An 18150-nucleotide genomic window follows, 5' to 3' on the forward strand; every position below is an offset into this window, starting at 1 on the left:
AACAGAATAATCTTGTTTCCGCATGATAGATTTGATTGTTTATTCCGCTTTGAAAAATATTCATTAGAATTAAATTTGCATTTATATATCAATATACATATTAAGCAATTTTAAATTTAACTTCAATTTAACATTAATTTAACATTAACATAAGTCATTAACTTAATTTAAGTCTATTCTTTATCTCTAATTCAAATAAAAAAAGCACATCTAATTATAGTTTATGAAATATGTTGATATTGTGATTTTGCACTTTAAAAATCTACTCTTAATGGAGCTTTATCGCGGCACAAATCATCCTTGTCCAAAGCGGCTTTCATCCGCCGAGTTCGCAAACGCGCTATCTCGACCTGCCTGGGTTCGATTAACCCCGGGAGAGTAGTTCGCCGATAAGCCGTGACATACGCAGCGAGGAAAAAAATTGCAATTCCGCCGACGCAGAGTTGACGCACAGACCTCGTTTCGCAGTACACTTTCACAACGTCGTTGTAACGTCATTTTTAGCATGCGGTTTCTGTGCGCCTTGCCCATGGTAGTGGAATAATATTTGTTCAAAAAAAAGGGGGGGAAAAGAAAAAATCGGAAAAAAATCCAACCTCCCTAGACATCGAAATGGAAAATATCTCCTGATTTACGAGCCCTCGGTGTAACCGGCGACTACCTGGGATGTTCGTCATTCTGTCAATGCGATATGGTTGCCCCGTGGCGATACTCTTGCATATACAACACTGCATTTAGTTATAAACTCACGAGGCTCAGAGTATAAAGGCGCCAAGTTGCTCGATCAAAGTAGTAAACATGGCTTATGAAAAAAGATCTTGATCTTTCTAACTAAAAGAGAGTTCATAGATTTTAAGATGTTTTTTTACAAATCCGAAAATTATTTAAAACCTAATAAATGGCATTCTCAAGAAATTTTATTTTGTAAGAAGATTTTTTATCCGACAGCTAATTAACGCAGTAATATCAATCTTACTAACAATGTGATAATCTCTGACACATCTCTAACAAAGTAGTTTCTCGTTTTCGGATAAAACTACAAAATTTTTAAGTTTTCTTAAAATGTATGAAATGTTATCTTTATCTTAATAAAAATCCTTAAAGCATCTACAACATTTACATTATTAATATAAAATATTATTTCTGTTAAGACAAATGATTGATGCAGCAGTATTATTTGTTTTTTTTTCTTTTACAAAGTGTCAATTTTAATAATTATTATTTTTTATTACAATGTAGCAATAATAAATTATGAAAATAATATTAAGGGATCATGACTCTTAGCAATATAACGATAAATTATGAAAATGATATTCACACGTATCATTACTTTCAATCGACAAAAAATCAGTCATCGTCAAAAATAAATGAGCCTAAGAACCTTATTTTGCGCCAACCTCAGTTTGCATATACACGATCTCAGACAGCAGTTCCCGAAAACGAAAGTCCCCATGTTTCGATGCTCGCCTTCATTAGAATCGGTTCTTAACACCTCTCGTGAGGCGCCAGATTGAATCTCGAGAGAAGAAAAAAAGATATCGAGACGAAAGGGTCAAATATTTATGAGGCGGTTCTACCATCGTGGTCAGAATATTAATGTATTCTTTTTAAAAAGTAAGATCGATCGACCTGATCTCGACCGGTTTCACCAAATTTAACTTGAAGATATAAGACGACAACGAGTTAATTGGAATCGCTGGAAAACAAACACATATTTCGAGTTTTTTTCACGGTAATCATATTTTATGATGCTATATTATGTTAGGTAAAAAGAAATATGTCTATTTACACAGAATATCACAGAATTCATGATCACTCATTTACAGATATAGAAAGATAAATTACAAGATATAATCTTTTTTTTTTAATATACTAAAGAAATAATTACGGAATTCACTAAGAATTAAACAATTTCAGAAATACAGTTTAGATGTATCATACATATAAATCAAACCTGTAGATCCCATATGTATGCCTGTGTATATGCGCATCACAGAAGCAAGAAAGAAAGAACAAACTTCTAAGCTTATTACACAAGGAAGAAAAAGAAAAAAAAGAATAAATAAAACCTGTTTCATTGTGTTACCTTAGCTATTTTCAATTTCGGAACATTGCACACGTATATTAAAATTTTCTCATTTACGATTTATTTACAAATTTATCTTTCAATGTCTGTAAATGAATACTCAAGTTTTTTGAAGTCTCTCTCTATATATAGATACAATACATCAGAATTTACACATTAAATTTACACATTCACGTTCCGTCTACCAAATCGCTTTGATGGGCTATTAAAAAAAAAATAGGGCGTTCTCGTTAAAAATGGAGAAACATGCCAGATCCTGACTTTTGTCTCGTAAAAAGGAGCTTCCGGTAAGCTTACTAACTTTCTATATAGCCGCCGGGCTTGTGCGTGAAAAGTTACTTCGGCTCTCAGTATTACGACGGCGGTCTGTTAGCGATAATTTACATGGGATATTGGCGCGATCTAATTCGGGCGCGCTCTGGCAGCGGACGGATGGACGGCCGTGTCACGTTCGATTATATCCAGAAGGACCACGCTTCGTAGTTACGTAGCTTGCTGGAGCCTTAAATGAAGTGTTAGTTAACGCGACGAGCTGTCGATCTAGATTACCTGGTCTAGACGCAGTCTCCCCGCAGAGTGACGTTTCCAGCGGTCGTGAAATGACATCGTGAGAGAGAGCCGAGAAATTATATTACGCCAAAATTTTCAACTTTACAGAACCGATACTTCTGATTATGATATCAATTATGTTAAAAAACCAGACACCACACTATTATATTTATCTTTTTTTTTCTATACTAATAAGCGAGCCTTCTCTGTTAGTGTAATTAACTTTAACTTTTATAGTATAGCAACTCTGTTACTATCATATAAAAATATAACGACATTTTATATATTAAAATATGTAAATGTTAGAGGAAGCTCATAAAGCTCATAAATAAAAACTCATAAATGAAAAACACATAACTTTCATTTAAGAGGGTATACTATTTTAGACAAGTCTTCTATGAGAAATAACCCGTACGTGATTCGTTGAGAAGATTTAAAGACGTTTTGGATAAATAATCGTTACAAGAATTGCAGAATTATGCATCTCTTCAACTCTGCGACATTCTCTCCGACTTGAGGCTTTTAACAGCCATTCTGGTTTACTGCCAGCGGCATGAATTAACACTCGACTACGACCACTTTTATCGTCGACGATGAATCACCGAGACATACGTGTTTCATGAGAAATGTAAACGCGACAATTATTTCGTCACGCCAAATAACCCGACGCTGATTCGTACCGTTAAGTCGAATAAAGATATGACTAGAAATGCCTATTTGACTGAATAATAATCTTGTTACCTTTTGAAATGCAACATTTTATGCAATAATCAACACGGCGTTTCATTTCTTTCCCTTATATATACGTACCGTTTGCATATTTTACTACGATACTGCATTAAATTCACAAGATTCAAGCTACGCTACACCCTTCATTTCACTCACCCCCCTCATCGGGCCTCGTTAGCAAAGTCGATCATACGAATTGCGACGTGTAAACAAACGCACGGAATTTTCTGCGAGATCAATCGAACGCCTATGACCGGACGATTTCTCGTATTCGCGAAGGATCGTCTCGCTTCAAAGTAACACGGGCGCAGAGAGGCGGCGTCAAGAGTGAAAAGCAAACCCCGGCGAATATTTTCTCCGGGTTCGTTTGCGTTCGTTCTCGTCGACCGGGGACGCAATTTCCACTTTTCAAAGAGCCAGAAGAAATTCCGGCCTGATGATAGGAACGGCGAGTTGGCAAAACCAAATATGTATTTCGCAGCTGCTTTGATCACCTTCGAGGCGAAAACGCCCATAGTAAACGAAAGGAGAGACCGAGGAAGCTGGCGAAAAATGCGAAGGCTTGCACGCTCACTACTCTCATTCCCCCATCCCTGTATAAATTTTTCTTTCCTTTTTTCAAAAATGCGGAACCACGACTTTGTGTACATGTACAAGTACATTTGGCTCCCGAAAGGCGATAGCGACCCGAATGCGAAGAGGACAGTTCGGTTTTTTTAACTTGTGAGGATTAATTAATGTCGGTTTTTCGTGAAAAATACCGGACCGACGCTACTTTTAAAGGCGCACAGGATTCCATGCGACGAAAATAAGAACGAACACGATGCCGTCGGTACCAAGTGATTAAACTTTCCCGCTACGTGTTTGAGCAGGAATAATTAAAACTTTTTCTCTCTCTCTTTTCTCTGTACGAGCAAAGAATGAAGCGTACCTCGACGAACAGTATGATGTAAAATGATAATAAACTATGCATGCGGGAAGATATTCTAGTCTAGTGTCCGTAATAGAATGTTAGCGAACGAGACATGAATCCTCAAAGTCAAATTTTAAATCGGTTTCTTTATGTCTAATTTTAAGAACAATTATTCGATTCTTATCGAATATAATATTAAATATACTTCACGTGTTAATAAATTACTTTCTCTAAATCGAGCACATTTAATGCTAAGCGCTATTAAAACGATTCAATAAATTTACGATAATTTAATTTCTCTCTGTTTTAAAATTTATATATACAATTGTAAATTAAATTTAAATTAAGAATTATAAATATTAATTGGAATATAATACGTATATTTTTTTTTTATGAACTTCTTTGAAATTTAGCTTGTTATTTTTGTACATGTCATACAAATCTAATACAAATTAGAATAGTACAGAATGTCACAGAAGATATTTGTGTAAATTCGGATAAAAATGTATGCTCCAGGGGATATGTGTATTGATAACCCCATACGAAACTCGAACTGTCACGATCATCATGCTGTCGAAAATAAAATGGACATCAGTCGCCGAGAGCATTTTCAGTGAACCATATTACGTCGCTGCTCGCAAAATTTCAGTTTGATGGTTGATTGAAGGGTATTCTGCACGCGGCTAAAAATATCTACGCATATATTCACGCCAGTGAGCTTACCTACACCCGAATAAAAAATTGCTACGTTATTTTGATATAAGATCTACGAGGCGCGTAATATTCGCTCTTTTTATACGACACACTCGTAAATGCCACGCATGTTGATAAATCCATTTCAAAAGTATGATCAACTGTAATTTTTTTCTAGGCGTCTCAACAAGATATATCAGTCCTAAAATTAAAAACCTATTTTGCAGACAGACTTTTTAGCAAGTTTGTAATCAAATTTTCCATAGCCAAAATTTTCAAAGTACACTAATGATAAAAATATTTAATAAATTTTATGAAACACAAAAAAATTAATAATAAAAATTAAATAAAACATTTTCAATTAATGTGTTTCAAATCAGCAGTAAACATCAATCAACATGTTTCTCCCTCTGCCACAAAAATGGATATAAAACAAATGTATCGGGTATATGCGAGCCAAGCGCGAAATTAATGACGTTTGAGTTGCACCGGTTGGTTTTTATATTCCCCATCATTTGACACAAATAAAAAGATCAATAGTCGGTTGCAGTATATTTGGACAAATATCGTTTTCAAACGGGGCTCATGCAAAAGATAAATGGTCCAAGTTTTAATAGCATCCAAATAGCCGTCGGTGTCCACAGGGAAAATCCGAATTTATGAACCTTCAGAAGGATTTAATTTATTTAAATATCAGACTGGTAAGCCAGGTTTAAATCCTGATTTACCACATTGGCTTTTCTTGTTACGCGCACATGCGCACTTAGTATCTAGGCTTAAAAGAACTATTGTCACAAGTAACTTTAGGCAACTTTTATGCCGCGCATAACCATACAAAAATCAATAAGCCGTAATATTTTGTGTCACGGAAAAAGCTAATTAAAAAAAAACAATCGAAACTTTTCAAGAAATTAATCCACTTTTCGTCTATGTAATCCTTAATTATTTCGCGCATGTAATAATTCAAGAAAATACATACATATCGAAACAGGAAATTATGAAAATAGATGCACACAAAGCGTGCCGCATGTTACAAGATAGAAAAGAATATATTACCGATATCTAATCTCGCAGATACTTTCACACAAAGATAGACCTCCGATTTATTCTTCTTTTTAATTCACTACTTTTTCCCAGCAACTAATGTTTAAAACACTAGATAATCGAATTCGAAGAAAAAAAAAACATTATGCGTATACAACACAAGATAATAAGAAACCTGTAACGGTATAGATCGCTGAATTATCTGAAAACTTCCGCGATCGGGTCGTAGTTCAAACGCTGGGGAAACACGCTCCAAGCACAAACCCATTAATCATCGAAGTAGGAGGCACCGATGACTGATGAGATACTTAACTTAACTCGCATCTAGGTAGGTCGAAGATCATTGACGCTTAAAAAGAAGAACCGATCGACTCCGTTTCCAACAATGGAGCTTGCATCCGCATACATCATCCGACCTGACTGATTCTGATTCCACTCGTTTAATATATACAGAAGAAAATAAATAATGAAATAAAAATTTGTCATATAAAGGAGCAAAATTTTAAAAAATCTAAAAGAAAAGTTAAGTTTCTACATGTGATTCATGCTTACGTTCCTAAAATTTGTAAAATTCAGAACAATAGCAAACAAAGTATAAAATAAAATTTTATATAGAAAATATATAAAACATTTTGTCTACTTTAAATAAATTTAAATTTTATGGCTACGAGGTACCGATGACTGATAAGATATATAACTTGCATCTAGGGTCGAAGATCACGCCTCAAAAGCTATACCTAAATGGTTATCTCCTATTCCTATCTTTGTATCTATATTATACTTGAAACGCTTTCGGTATTTCTATCGCTGGAGGTATACCGAGAGTTTATATCGCGATAGACTTTCCCCAGAAAAGATTTAACGCGTTATACGCGTGGATGGCGGGGTTTATTCGTCTCGCTTTTTCTCTCCCTCACTCTTTCTGCGAAGTTAAGTAATTGGAAGGCCCGGTTCTAGTGATTTATCACCGGCTTCTTGACGCACGAAAGGACGCACGGGGTTAGAGAGGAGGCTGGCGTCTCAGGCGGAGATTGTTACCGCGTTTGACCAATGATCGATCGTTCCGATAAATGCAACGCTATTGTGAGCAGCCGTATGTTGCTCGGTCCCCGGACCGACTAGTGATTAAGTGATTTCCGCGAGAAAAATTGCAAATCAAATCTGCCGAGATGTCAACTTATCCTTTTGCTTAAAAAATTTCTCACTCGGCGGTCTTGTTACATCTTAAAACATTCCCGTCTGTCGTGATTTCAGGCCAAAACGACATTAAGAAATTGCGCAAGGAGAACGAGCAGCTGCGTAGAGAAATATGGAGTCTCAGGGACGAGTACGACAAACTTGAGGAGATTTTGAAGAAACAGAAGAACCACGACGAAAGCGAAGAGTTCGAGGTTGGCAGCTTGATCTTTAATTATGTGATGTTGTATATAACTTACAATAAAGCTAATAAAACATTAATAAATAACAAAAAATTCCCCTTTTTAATTGTTAACTGTAAACTAATAAAAACATAATATTGTTACAATCGATATAATTAGTGCGATATAATGATACGCTAAAATCTGCCGCGGATTACAGGATCGCTCCGAGGAGGATGACGGCCTGCAGTCGGACTTTTCCTGCGAGGAGGACGAGGAGGAGTACAAAGATAACGAGAAAACAGTCAAGGACTTCAACCAAGAAGAACAGCTAGAGAACGCGGAGAATCAGAAGATCTCTTCCGAAAAGATGAGCAGCAATGTGCATCGACTTCACGTGGAGTTCGACGATCTGTCGGTTGTCGACGAGGAAGAGGAGCTGAAGAGAGATAAGGATAAGAAGGAGACGACACCAGAGAAGGACCAGGGAAACGAGGCTGTCGGGCATCCACTCCCGCCGATTCTTGGTCCTCGGCAACTTCACGATAACATCCCGTTTTATCCGGCCACGTACGAGCCGACGAGTGGTTTCAACGGAACCAGTTATTACACCGAATGCCCGTTCGACTTCCCGAGTACGGCGGATTTAATGTTATCTACAGATACGTCCGCATTATTGGCTTCACCATACTCCGGATTGCAGTCTGATCCATTGATCCCGCTGGCCAACTTAGACGCCGATGGTCTGGAAGTGGCCGAGCCGATGCTACCACAAATTCACGTACCGCCCATCGGTTGGCAGAATGACATGGTCTCTCAAAAACAACTGTTTACTACGAGTAGCATCGCTCCCGTCAAATCAGCAACAGGGACAGAAAAGCCCGATTCGCACCCGATAATAGTTTCCTTGGGAAGCTCGATGCCACTTTCGAATACTTTCAGCTTTTTGAGGAAGAGAAACTTAAGTACGAGGCAACCCACGAAACCTTATGAAGCATCAACTATTCAAGATTCGCGAACGCAATTTTCGTGCTCCAAAGAAGCAGTCGGCAGAAATATCTGGAATATAGATTCACCTGGGTCCATTGTAGCAAATGGAGAGAAAAACATGCAGCGAATTGAAAACGAAGAGGCCAGCACGATGTTTACGATGCCGGAAAAGCCTAAACACTTTTTCGCGCCACAGCCTTTCAAACTAAAAAAACAAGAGGCAGAATCACCAACTGCCAGTACATGTTACTTTGGTACCGGAACTAGTTCGAGCAGTGGCAAAACGGCTTCTACGGTGATCTCTAGGACTAACCCTTTCGTAGGATCCAAAGGTTCGGCGGACATTTATATAAATGGTGCGATACCTTGCGAAGACGCTTGGAGAGATAAAAATGATCCGAAGACATTTTTGAGTACAGATAATCTACTGATTAAAGATAGCAGAAGTGTTCTGGGCAATCAATTGACGAAATCCGTGTCTTGCCAAGATCTCTCGAGCGATTCTCAGAGTGTCATGCAACAATTAAAATTGAATCACGTCGAGTCTCAGACATTCGCAAAAAGTGATAATACTCTGGACAATACGAGCGGTTCCTCTAGTAAACCGTACAAGAGTCATCTTAACGTGACGTTAAAAGTACCGCGAGCCGAGCAAGCACCGAGTCCGGAGACCCCGGAGGTACCCAATCTACCCTCGATAGATTACCGTCTCTTTAGAAATCCTTTTCTAAGAAACTTCGACAAGATCTGTCCCAACTATCAAGTAAAATCGAATCCCCCTCCCGCCACGACGCCGCTCTCTATTCAGGTGAACGATGACGGCCTCGCTTATCCGTATCCAATGTCGGGTTACGGTCGAGGAGTTCACCTCAATGAGAAATTTCGAGCTGCACACTTGTCGGATCAGAGTCGACTGCCGATATCCAACGACCAACTGATGAGCGACAAGCAGGATATTCAAGTGACTTCCTTCGAAAGACCGAGTCCTTGCACCTTGATACCTTCCACTACGCCTTACGATCTTGCGAGCTTGAGGAGACTAAACGCAAATCGATATCTGCAGAGTCCAAATCTGTACCAAAATGTTCCCTTCGTATCGCGAGGACCCGGTCAATTTTATTCGCCGAGATATGGGATGATGTACTGCGACAACGTCACAAAAGTACCTGCGCAAACGCAGACGTCGATCGACGGAGACTCGCATCACGAGGACGAGGAGACGATCAGCGCACCGAATTCACCGAATGGACAGAGACGGAAAAGGATCATGAAGAAAGACAAAACTCTAATTAAGGATAAAAACCTACTATCGCCGGCAACACAAAGAAAACTGAAGAAACAGATCAGCGCCACGTCGACAGACACGATCGATTCGCCCGGAAAGATAACGCGAAAGAAACCGAGACGATTGAGCACGGCGCCTGACGTGCAAGAAAACAAGAACGAAAGCAGATCGTCGTCCTCGGGACAAGAATCACCACGTAAGGATCAAAATCGAAGGATGTCTGTCATCAATTCTAAAAGACGATCGTCTCAAGTATCATTGAAAACATCGAGGAGCGGCAGTGTCGACGCCAAAGACAAGCTCGCGGATGGTATCGCGCTATATTCGGAACGGGAAAGAACGAACTCGATCAGTAGCCGGGAAATCACTAACGCTCGCAAGACTAGTACCAGTAGTGGTAATGTGCCGTGGTGTGCGTGTTGGGGAAATGGTTGCATTTAATCAATATTAAAAGCTGCATATTCAACCCCATTCAAGAATATAATTTTAAAAAAAGACTGGATACTAAAAAGAAACATTGGCTAATTTTAACGTCAAAGTGTTAAACATTAATAGCAGTTATAATAGATAATTAGGTGGATTAACTATATAAACAATATTAATTATTTTTGTGATAGATAATTTTATTTGTAAATTTAATCTCTTTGAAAAGAAATACTTCGAAAAAATTATCGCGTTAATCTATGCGTATGATTACTTAAAATTAATACAAAGATAAGAATGTTATAATATTACTATAATGAAATATTAGAAACATATTAATGCGCTGTCGTTATACATTTCAGATATTAACATTCATTACTTGATTACTCTGAAAATATTATATCATACATTAATATTTTTCGACATTAAGAAAATTAATGCGCTATGCGCGTATTGATCTATTCGTATCATTGATATCTCTAAACTAGATATCTCGCAGTAGTTTGATCTCGTATGCATCTCACATTAAAACGAGAAGCTATCGCTTGAACGGGATACGGTGGCTTTTATTTATTTAAGACAGCTGCGATTTGTGTCAGCAGCGAGAGGTTCTTGCTACTTTCTGATCTTTGGGCCAAGCTCGACTGAATAATTCGAAGGACAAATACCAAAGGGAAATGCTGATGGGCCGCGAAATGAATTCAGGAAGGAAGGACCTTAACTTCCTGGTGTAAGGGAACCACCATTGTAGCTAGTAACGCAGGTCGTAAAACAAGCACAGACAGCGGTACTATGGTGTTACTAACGCTGTCACAACGGGGTGACAGTTGTATCTAAACTAGTTCTGCCAAGAGACCTGGAAGTCGGGCCAGTATCCGCTCTTAAGGCAAATTTATACTAGGATTAGCAAACACAAGCTTGTCCTAAGCACGCGCGCGCTTGCGAATAATGGTATACATTTTCAAATTATGTAACTTCTAGTAACAATTATCTACGATTAGATTTCTTAAACAATATAAAAGTTTGAAGTATACCTAAAATATTAGATACTTAGAAAATTATTGCATTGTTAAGTTTTTACACAAATTAGATTTTATAACTATAAATCTGTATGTATAACTTAAAATTAAAACATTTTAATGAAGAAACTTGTATTATAACAAAAATTGTTGTTTATCGTGCGATAGTTATTAGTTAAAAAATAATTATTTTATAAAAAAAACTGTAAACAAAATATACACAAAATATCATTTCTAGTCATTTATTTCTTGCATTTGAATATTTTATTTCAAAGAATTTCAAAGAAAGATTATATAATGGAAATAAGTATTCTATGCATTTATAGCAAACTAATTTAAAAAAAATCAAATAGTAAATGTACATTAATAACTGCATGCTGCATTAGACTAATATTATATATATTTAGTATAACATATATTTGTATATATATTTGTATATTTTGTTGATTTATATGAATACACGTCTAATGTATTTAATGTAAAATTATTTATAATATTTTAGATTTATAAATACCATTGTCAGAAATCTGAAACCATTCTTATAAAGTAGGTTTTAGTAATGCATTGTATTTTTTATACTTTGCGAATTTTTAAATACAACATCGATGTATTTTGCATTCAAGTAAATAATTACTTCTAATGACCATTAGGTAATAATGCTCCCAGCTATCCTCACATTATATTCCTGCGAATCATCGATTATCCGGTTGCGTGAAATTTATTAATGGCCCAAGGAGTACAAGGAAAACTTAACGGCAAAGTTCGCGACTATCCCTTCGTGAAAACTTCTCCACGCCGTTATTCGTCGTTCAATTACGCGCGAAAATGAAGAGAGAAATATACGAAAAACGAGAGACACTGTCATGCTTTTCAGATTTTATGAGACTCTTCAGAAAAACATAATTAAAATTCTATATAAATAAGATAATTATCTTCTCGCGTTCTAAAATAATAATCATCTAAAATTAATTTTATATGATTCTTTTGTTTCTCTAACTTTTGCATTTGGCAAGAGGATATAAATCAATGAATCTTACGTGCGCAAAAATGTTTTTACTTTTTAAATTGTTCTAAAATTTACGTGTCACGCGAGCTTTGTTTTTTTTTTTCTCAATCATTTTTGGCCAAAAATATATAAAAGATTATTCATGATAAATTTACTTGAAGCCAAGACGGATTAATTTTTTAGATATAGAAAAAAATTGTTTCTTAGCAGGAAGATTTTAGCAACGAAGAGGTACAAGAATAATATTATCCAACATTACGAGCACTCATCCCACATTTTGCTAATCGCGGGTGCAACATCTGGCAATATATTTAGCGCACTTGCGAGAAGCACGCGGAAATATCAACCTCTTAAATTACCGTAAACGTGATTCGTATTCTCGAGCACTGTAACTAACAACAACGAATTTAAATAAAAAATGTCGAGAGATATTCGCGGGCAGATCTTTGTGAGGAACTGGAAAGAGCTGGTTGGAATCGCGTACAACGAGTGTCAGCGACGAGGGAGGCATGGAAGGTTGCCGGTGCAATTAAAATGCAAATCGTCCCTTTTCCCGTGGCCTGTCCGCTAGACCATCTTTCCAGGAGGTCCCTGGTCCTCTCGCGTCCTCGCAACTCTACACCATAATGGTAACGCCGTCACCGATTAACTTGGAACTAGTTTAGGAACGACTCCACTCGACTCGGCTCGGCTCCGCTCGGTTGCGTGAAGTCACACAAGGAGCGGGAACAAGACGCGGTCTTTCGCTTGGTCTCTCTCGCAAAGTGCCACATAAATGGAAGATGGTACGTTAATACGGTCTAACATCATTTGCAAATGTCACTGCGAAACGTGCTCCTGGCATCCAATGCGAGGTACGTGAGAGAGGTACGCTTTGTCTTATGAAGGAACAGGTCTCGTGTATTGTGTCGAAATTATAATACAGAACTTCTGAGATTGTTTTAATATAATATACCGAAAAGTTCAATGATTGTTCGTACGCAACATGTAGGCGAAGTCGCAGGACGTAATTAAGAAATTGAGTAATGAATATTACCTAATTTCATAAAATTATATAATATCCTTAGAAAGGCATTATATTTTTTATCCATACGCGTTCGTTACTTATTTTCAAATCAATCATCACTTCACTTTACCTAACATGCAATTTATATATATATATACATATATATATTCAAAATTTACATATTTTTATGAAGAAAAATCACAGTTTAGGAATGTCTATCTTTTATATTTGAAATTCTTCTCAATATTATTCTGGAATTCGGTTAAAATAAGAGAGACTCTAATTACACGTAAAAGTTTTTATTTCATATTTCTCGCCGACTGCTCAGACGAACAAATCGTTACCGAGACGAGTATGCAGATTAATCGCGAGGCAGCGGCAATATCGCTGTCATCTGTCTGCAAAATACTGAGGAATGCGGACAGGCCGGAAGTAACATCGCATTGTCTTCGTGGAAATAGCGCGGAACAAGATGGAAGAGACAGTACCTTAATGGTCTGATTTCATTTGCAAATGTCATCAAGAATTTTCACTCCACCCGACGATGGAAACGTCTAGCGTTCCTCATGCGAGATGATAAGCATAATAATATGCAGTGGCATAATTCCTACTGACGCACGCTACTTAATTAATTATGCGGAAGAGCTACTTTTGCTCACGTTCAATTTGCAGATTAACAAAATACTGCATTAAGTCCCGACATACGCAAGTCTACAAAAGTAATAATGAGAATATGCAATAATGAATTAAATTCATCTTAAAATTATAACAATACATTAATTTTTCAAAATTATTAACAAAAAGCAAGAAAATTAAACTTTTAAAAAGTATGTTTATAATTTCGACTGTGCAAAGAAAAAAATATCTTTATTCGCGTATCTTATGTAGATTCTAATTAAAGATTGATTGTTAGCGAGTATTTATGTAAATGTAAAATATGATTATCCCTGTTACAATTCGTTAAGATAACAAACTTTAATTATGCACTTTGTAAACCTACTGTAAATCCCGTCTGTGGATGAACAAGTCATTGACAGCGGACATGACGACGCCAACTCAGATTTCAAAGAATAAATATATGCATAATAAATATATGCAGTGCGAGGTGTCTTGTCATATTAACTCCATATAATCATAAATTATAGTTGATAATTTTGTCGCGAAAGGTGCGCATATAAAATTCATGTAATGGTTTCCGATGAAAGGATACAAGAGAGCTTAGCAACGATATGGCAGTGTGACTATCGTTCCTGAAAACTTCGCAGAGAAAAAAAATGTCAAGGGCGCGATCGCGGCATGAGTTTCGCTCAAAAGAAATTTCCGTCTTTCAAATTCACGAAAGCTCTCACAAGAATCTGTCTCTGTCTTCGCTGTTTCCCGTCGCTTTGCATTATAAACTTTCACAAAAGTTTCGTGAGCCTTTAACTTGAACATTGCGAATCCTTCGCCTTGACGGAAATTTCACGCAAGTTTCATTATGTTTTGTGCAATTTTACGATTATGTCCGTAGTAATCAGTTCTTATTGCTGAACTTCCTAGATTTCAAAATAACAGATTCTTTATGCGTGTGTAAAAATTTAAAACTCTTTCTGTCTGTCTCTCTCTCTCTCTCTCAGTTGGTTTTAATTTAAAGTTTACATAAAAGTACATACGTTACAAATTGTATTGAATAATATAAGTGTATATTAAAGTGACAATATGTAAAAGTATCAAAAATAATTTAAAACAAAGAAATAAATCTCAAAATATAGTATTAGAAAAATAATTATTTCTTAAAACTATTTTACAGATATATATATATGTATGAATTATATTTATAAATTACGCTTCCTCTTTCTTTCCTTTTTCTTCTGTCCTATTTTACGATAAAGTTTTATGATAAAATAAGAAAGAATACTTTAATTATAAAAGTATATTAGAGTTATTTTTCGTATTATAACAAATAAAAATATAGAAACTGTTCCTGGCACTTACAATACATTACATATATTGTACGCCCAATAGTTAATCCGGCAGAAAAAATATGTAGTTAATAATCTTTGCGGTAAGGTTAATAAACATTGCTGCAAAAATAATGAATATTTGTGACCGCATAAGTTAAAAAAATTTTTAATAAAGTTTGAATGAAATTAAGTCACGTATGTCGCAATTTCGTTTTTTTACCAAGTAAACGAAATAACTGGAGAGTTGTCAGCCCCTCCGGACAGGAAATTCAATATTCCGGCTTAATAAGCAGGAAATATTTGCTCGTGTTGTGTGCTCCGGCAATATTCCATAGCATGCGTTCAACGTAGTGCCTTTTTTATTAATATTCTTTTATTCTTTTTAGTGGTGCAAAATAAGCGACGGTGGCATATTGGCGGCTCTGCTTAACGAAACAAAAAGCCAGATACATTGTGTATCTCGACTGTGATGTGCGTGCGTTAAGTTAGCCCTCCACCCATTAAAATTCGGTAGTTCTGATATGAGTTCCCGTTTCATTTTAAAAAAGTAAAGAATTCTCTGTAGTTTGGAAAAAGAGTTCTGTTGATTAACGGTCGAAAATTAAAATTAAAAAAATGAGGTTCTAGCTTTTCATCAAAATTTCAGATCGTATAGTTCTAAATGGTTCAATAGCTTTATTTTGCGATTATCTAGAGTTCCTAAAGCATACAAAAATTTCGATTAATTAAAAAAAATTAAAAATTCGATTTTAAGGTACAATAGTTCTGAGATGTTTCTATTGTTATTTTACTTATTTCAAAGAGTTCTCGACAAATAAAAAAAATTAGATCAAAAAATTAAAGCATTATGGACTATAAACGAAATTTAATAATCAGTTAAAAATGACATATATCTACTTATCGTGTCATCCAATTGCTTTAATTTGTAAGACTTTTCGTCAAAACTCGTCGAAAACTACCCAAAAATGTAATCAGAACTATTCAAAACTCCAAAAAATTTTTCTAAACAAACAACTCTTTATCTCTTCAAAATAAAACGGGAATACATATCAAAACTACCGAATTTTAATGTGTGGAAACTAACTTAACACACGCCCGTGGTGTGACATTTAAATCGCTTTAAAGGATGCCTCCAGGATTCACATATTAAATATTATCACAAATGAAACATTATACATACCGTAGCGAAACGAAAATAAGTCGAAATAAACAGGTAAAACAAAATAAACAAATATATTATTATAAAAGAATTAAGTCAATTCCAATAATTTGCCAAACAGCATTTCCGATACAAAACATATAACAGATATCAAAGTATCTGTGGATTACAAATATCGAACTTTATTTTACGAAAAAAATATTTTTCAAATAGAATTTACATTTAAAAATAAATTACTTTAGTATATTTATATCATCGATAAAAATGTAGTTTTTTATTTAAGCTGCCACAATGTTTTCTATTCAAAACTTCGTGCTGTAAATATCTATTTCTACAAAATACATATCAAAATGTTTTTTTAATAGAATTCAAACAAAATTGTCAAAAAAATATAAATCATTTAAATAACGTTACCAAACACAATGTTATCTTGATTTCAATAAAATACTTTTTATTCAAAAATTCTATTGCAGTTGTAAATTGAAATAATTAAAATCAATCAATACATAAATGTATACATGTACACATGTAGAAATGCTGTGATAAATCTACAGTAAAATATGGATAAGTCTTAATCCGAGGCACGCCGATCTTTTTAATGTTTCCACATGCAAGGAAAATGCAATTTTCTCGAATGGCGCCAATACTAAGCTGCAATTCGATTGCGAATATTCCGCGAGGCTTTCAGCACTTTCATCTCGAATGCTCGGCGTTTCAAATTTACTATAATATCGTCGAGAAACTTTAAAAGATAAAAGAAAAAGAAAGATATTATGGGAAGAGCACGAGACCGACGTGCGGAGAATTAAATGGATACCGATGAAGTGGTAGAGTCCCACTCCACGTCCGATTGAGAGGGGTTTCATCAACGGAAGAGCTAATTATCGCTGCTCGGTATTCAGCACGCAACGCCTTCAGAAGAAGATATTTATGCATTTTCTTTTTCGGCGTGAAAGAAAAAATTGATGTATTACTCCGTCGTGAGTACTGATAATCACATTAAACTAATTAATCCTATTTTTTCAGCGCTTCAACGTTCTAATTTCTGAGATGCAATACGCAATATTTCGTATGAATGAACTGGACTATCTTGATATAGTCACCGACGAACAACGTTCCGCAAAGAGCGATAAATCACGCGGCACGACAAGTGTTGTACGAGATAAATGGATTACCAGAAACACCGCGGTTTAATACGCCGTAAATCAATTTCGTGGCGTAGATGTTTTTCTATCGATCCTGAAATCGAAGTTAAACTATTTGCATTCATAACAATTAATCTCTCTTTGCATATGAAATAGTTATTTCACATCCAAGAGTCATTTGACCTCACAGATATCTGAATAATCTAACACACGTGGATTTCTTAAATATTCAATATTGCACGTGTTAAGATAAATCTAATATTTTCTAATTTCAAATATTTAGAGAAAGTGCAAGGACCATATGCAAAAAATCAATATTAGCTAAGATTTAAAATATCCGATGTTTTCAATTAAGCAAAAATATTCAAACATGTAATGCAACCCCTGATGTAACGCGTGTCTCTTTTAAATATTTCAATTTTCGATCATTTAAAAGGACGCCATTCGCACGGAGAAGCGTAAATTTTTCTTGTCTCGAGAAATAAATGTCGGGGATACAGATGGGCTCGAAACGAGCTTACGTCGTATGAGACCCCGACGGGGCGCAAATTGAGTCGAGCTAACGATCGACGGTGACAAAACGTTTTGGGTGCCTCGCCGCGCCAGAACGGGTTTACTCGCACTCATTAATAAGCGAGAAAAAGAAATCCCCGTTTCCGGAGCACTTTAACGATCTCCCGCCCCTTTCGTTCCGAGGATCGAGCGTCGCGATACGAAATTAGCCCGGGAAGGAAGATCGGGAGACACGAACGGGGTGGTGTGCGCGTTTGTGGCATTTGTACCATGCGAACACTGTGCCTAA

At 36.0% G+C, this 18150-nt stretch overlaps 2 protein-coding genes across 5 annotated transcripts in view; one reads left to right on the top strand and one right to left on the bottom strand.

The window, feature by feature from the left end:
- The window catches only part of LOC105828801, a 34836-nt gene extending 23618 nt beyond the window's left edge, over positions 1-11218 (top strand). For 3 of the 4 annotated variants that reach the window (XM_012667315.3, XM_012667317.3, XM_012667318.3), the window contains 2 exons: positions 7269-7405; positions 7593-11218. In XM_012667315.3, the coding sequence (XP_012522769.2) occupies positions 7269-7405; positions 7593-10088 (2633 nt within the window). In that variant the 3' untranslated portion in view covers positions 10089-11218. Of the gene's footprint in view, positions 1-7268 lie in introns of all 4 variants that reach the window. The other variant, XM_036293616.1, reaches the window with a different exon arrangement.
- The window catches only part of LOC105828142 (tyrosine-protein kinase transmembrane receptor Ror), a 238599-nt gene that overhangs the window by 183944 nt on the left and 36505 nt on the right, over positions 1-18150 (bottom strand). The window lies entirely within an intron of this gene.

The sequence above is a fragment of the Monomorium pharaonis genome, chromosome 1, assembly GCF_013373865.1.
Source record: "Monomorium pharaonis isolate MP-MQ-018 chromosome 1, ASM1337386v2, whole genome shotgun sequence".
Taxonomy (NCBI): Eukaryota; Metazoa; Arthropoda; class Insecta; order Hymenoptera; family Formicidae; genus Monomorium; species Monomorium pharaonis.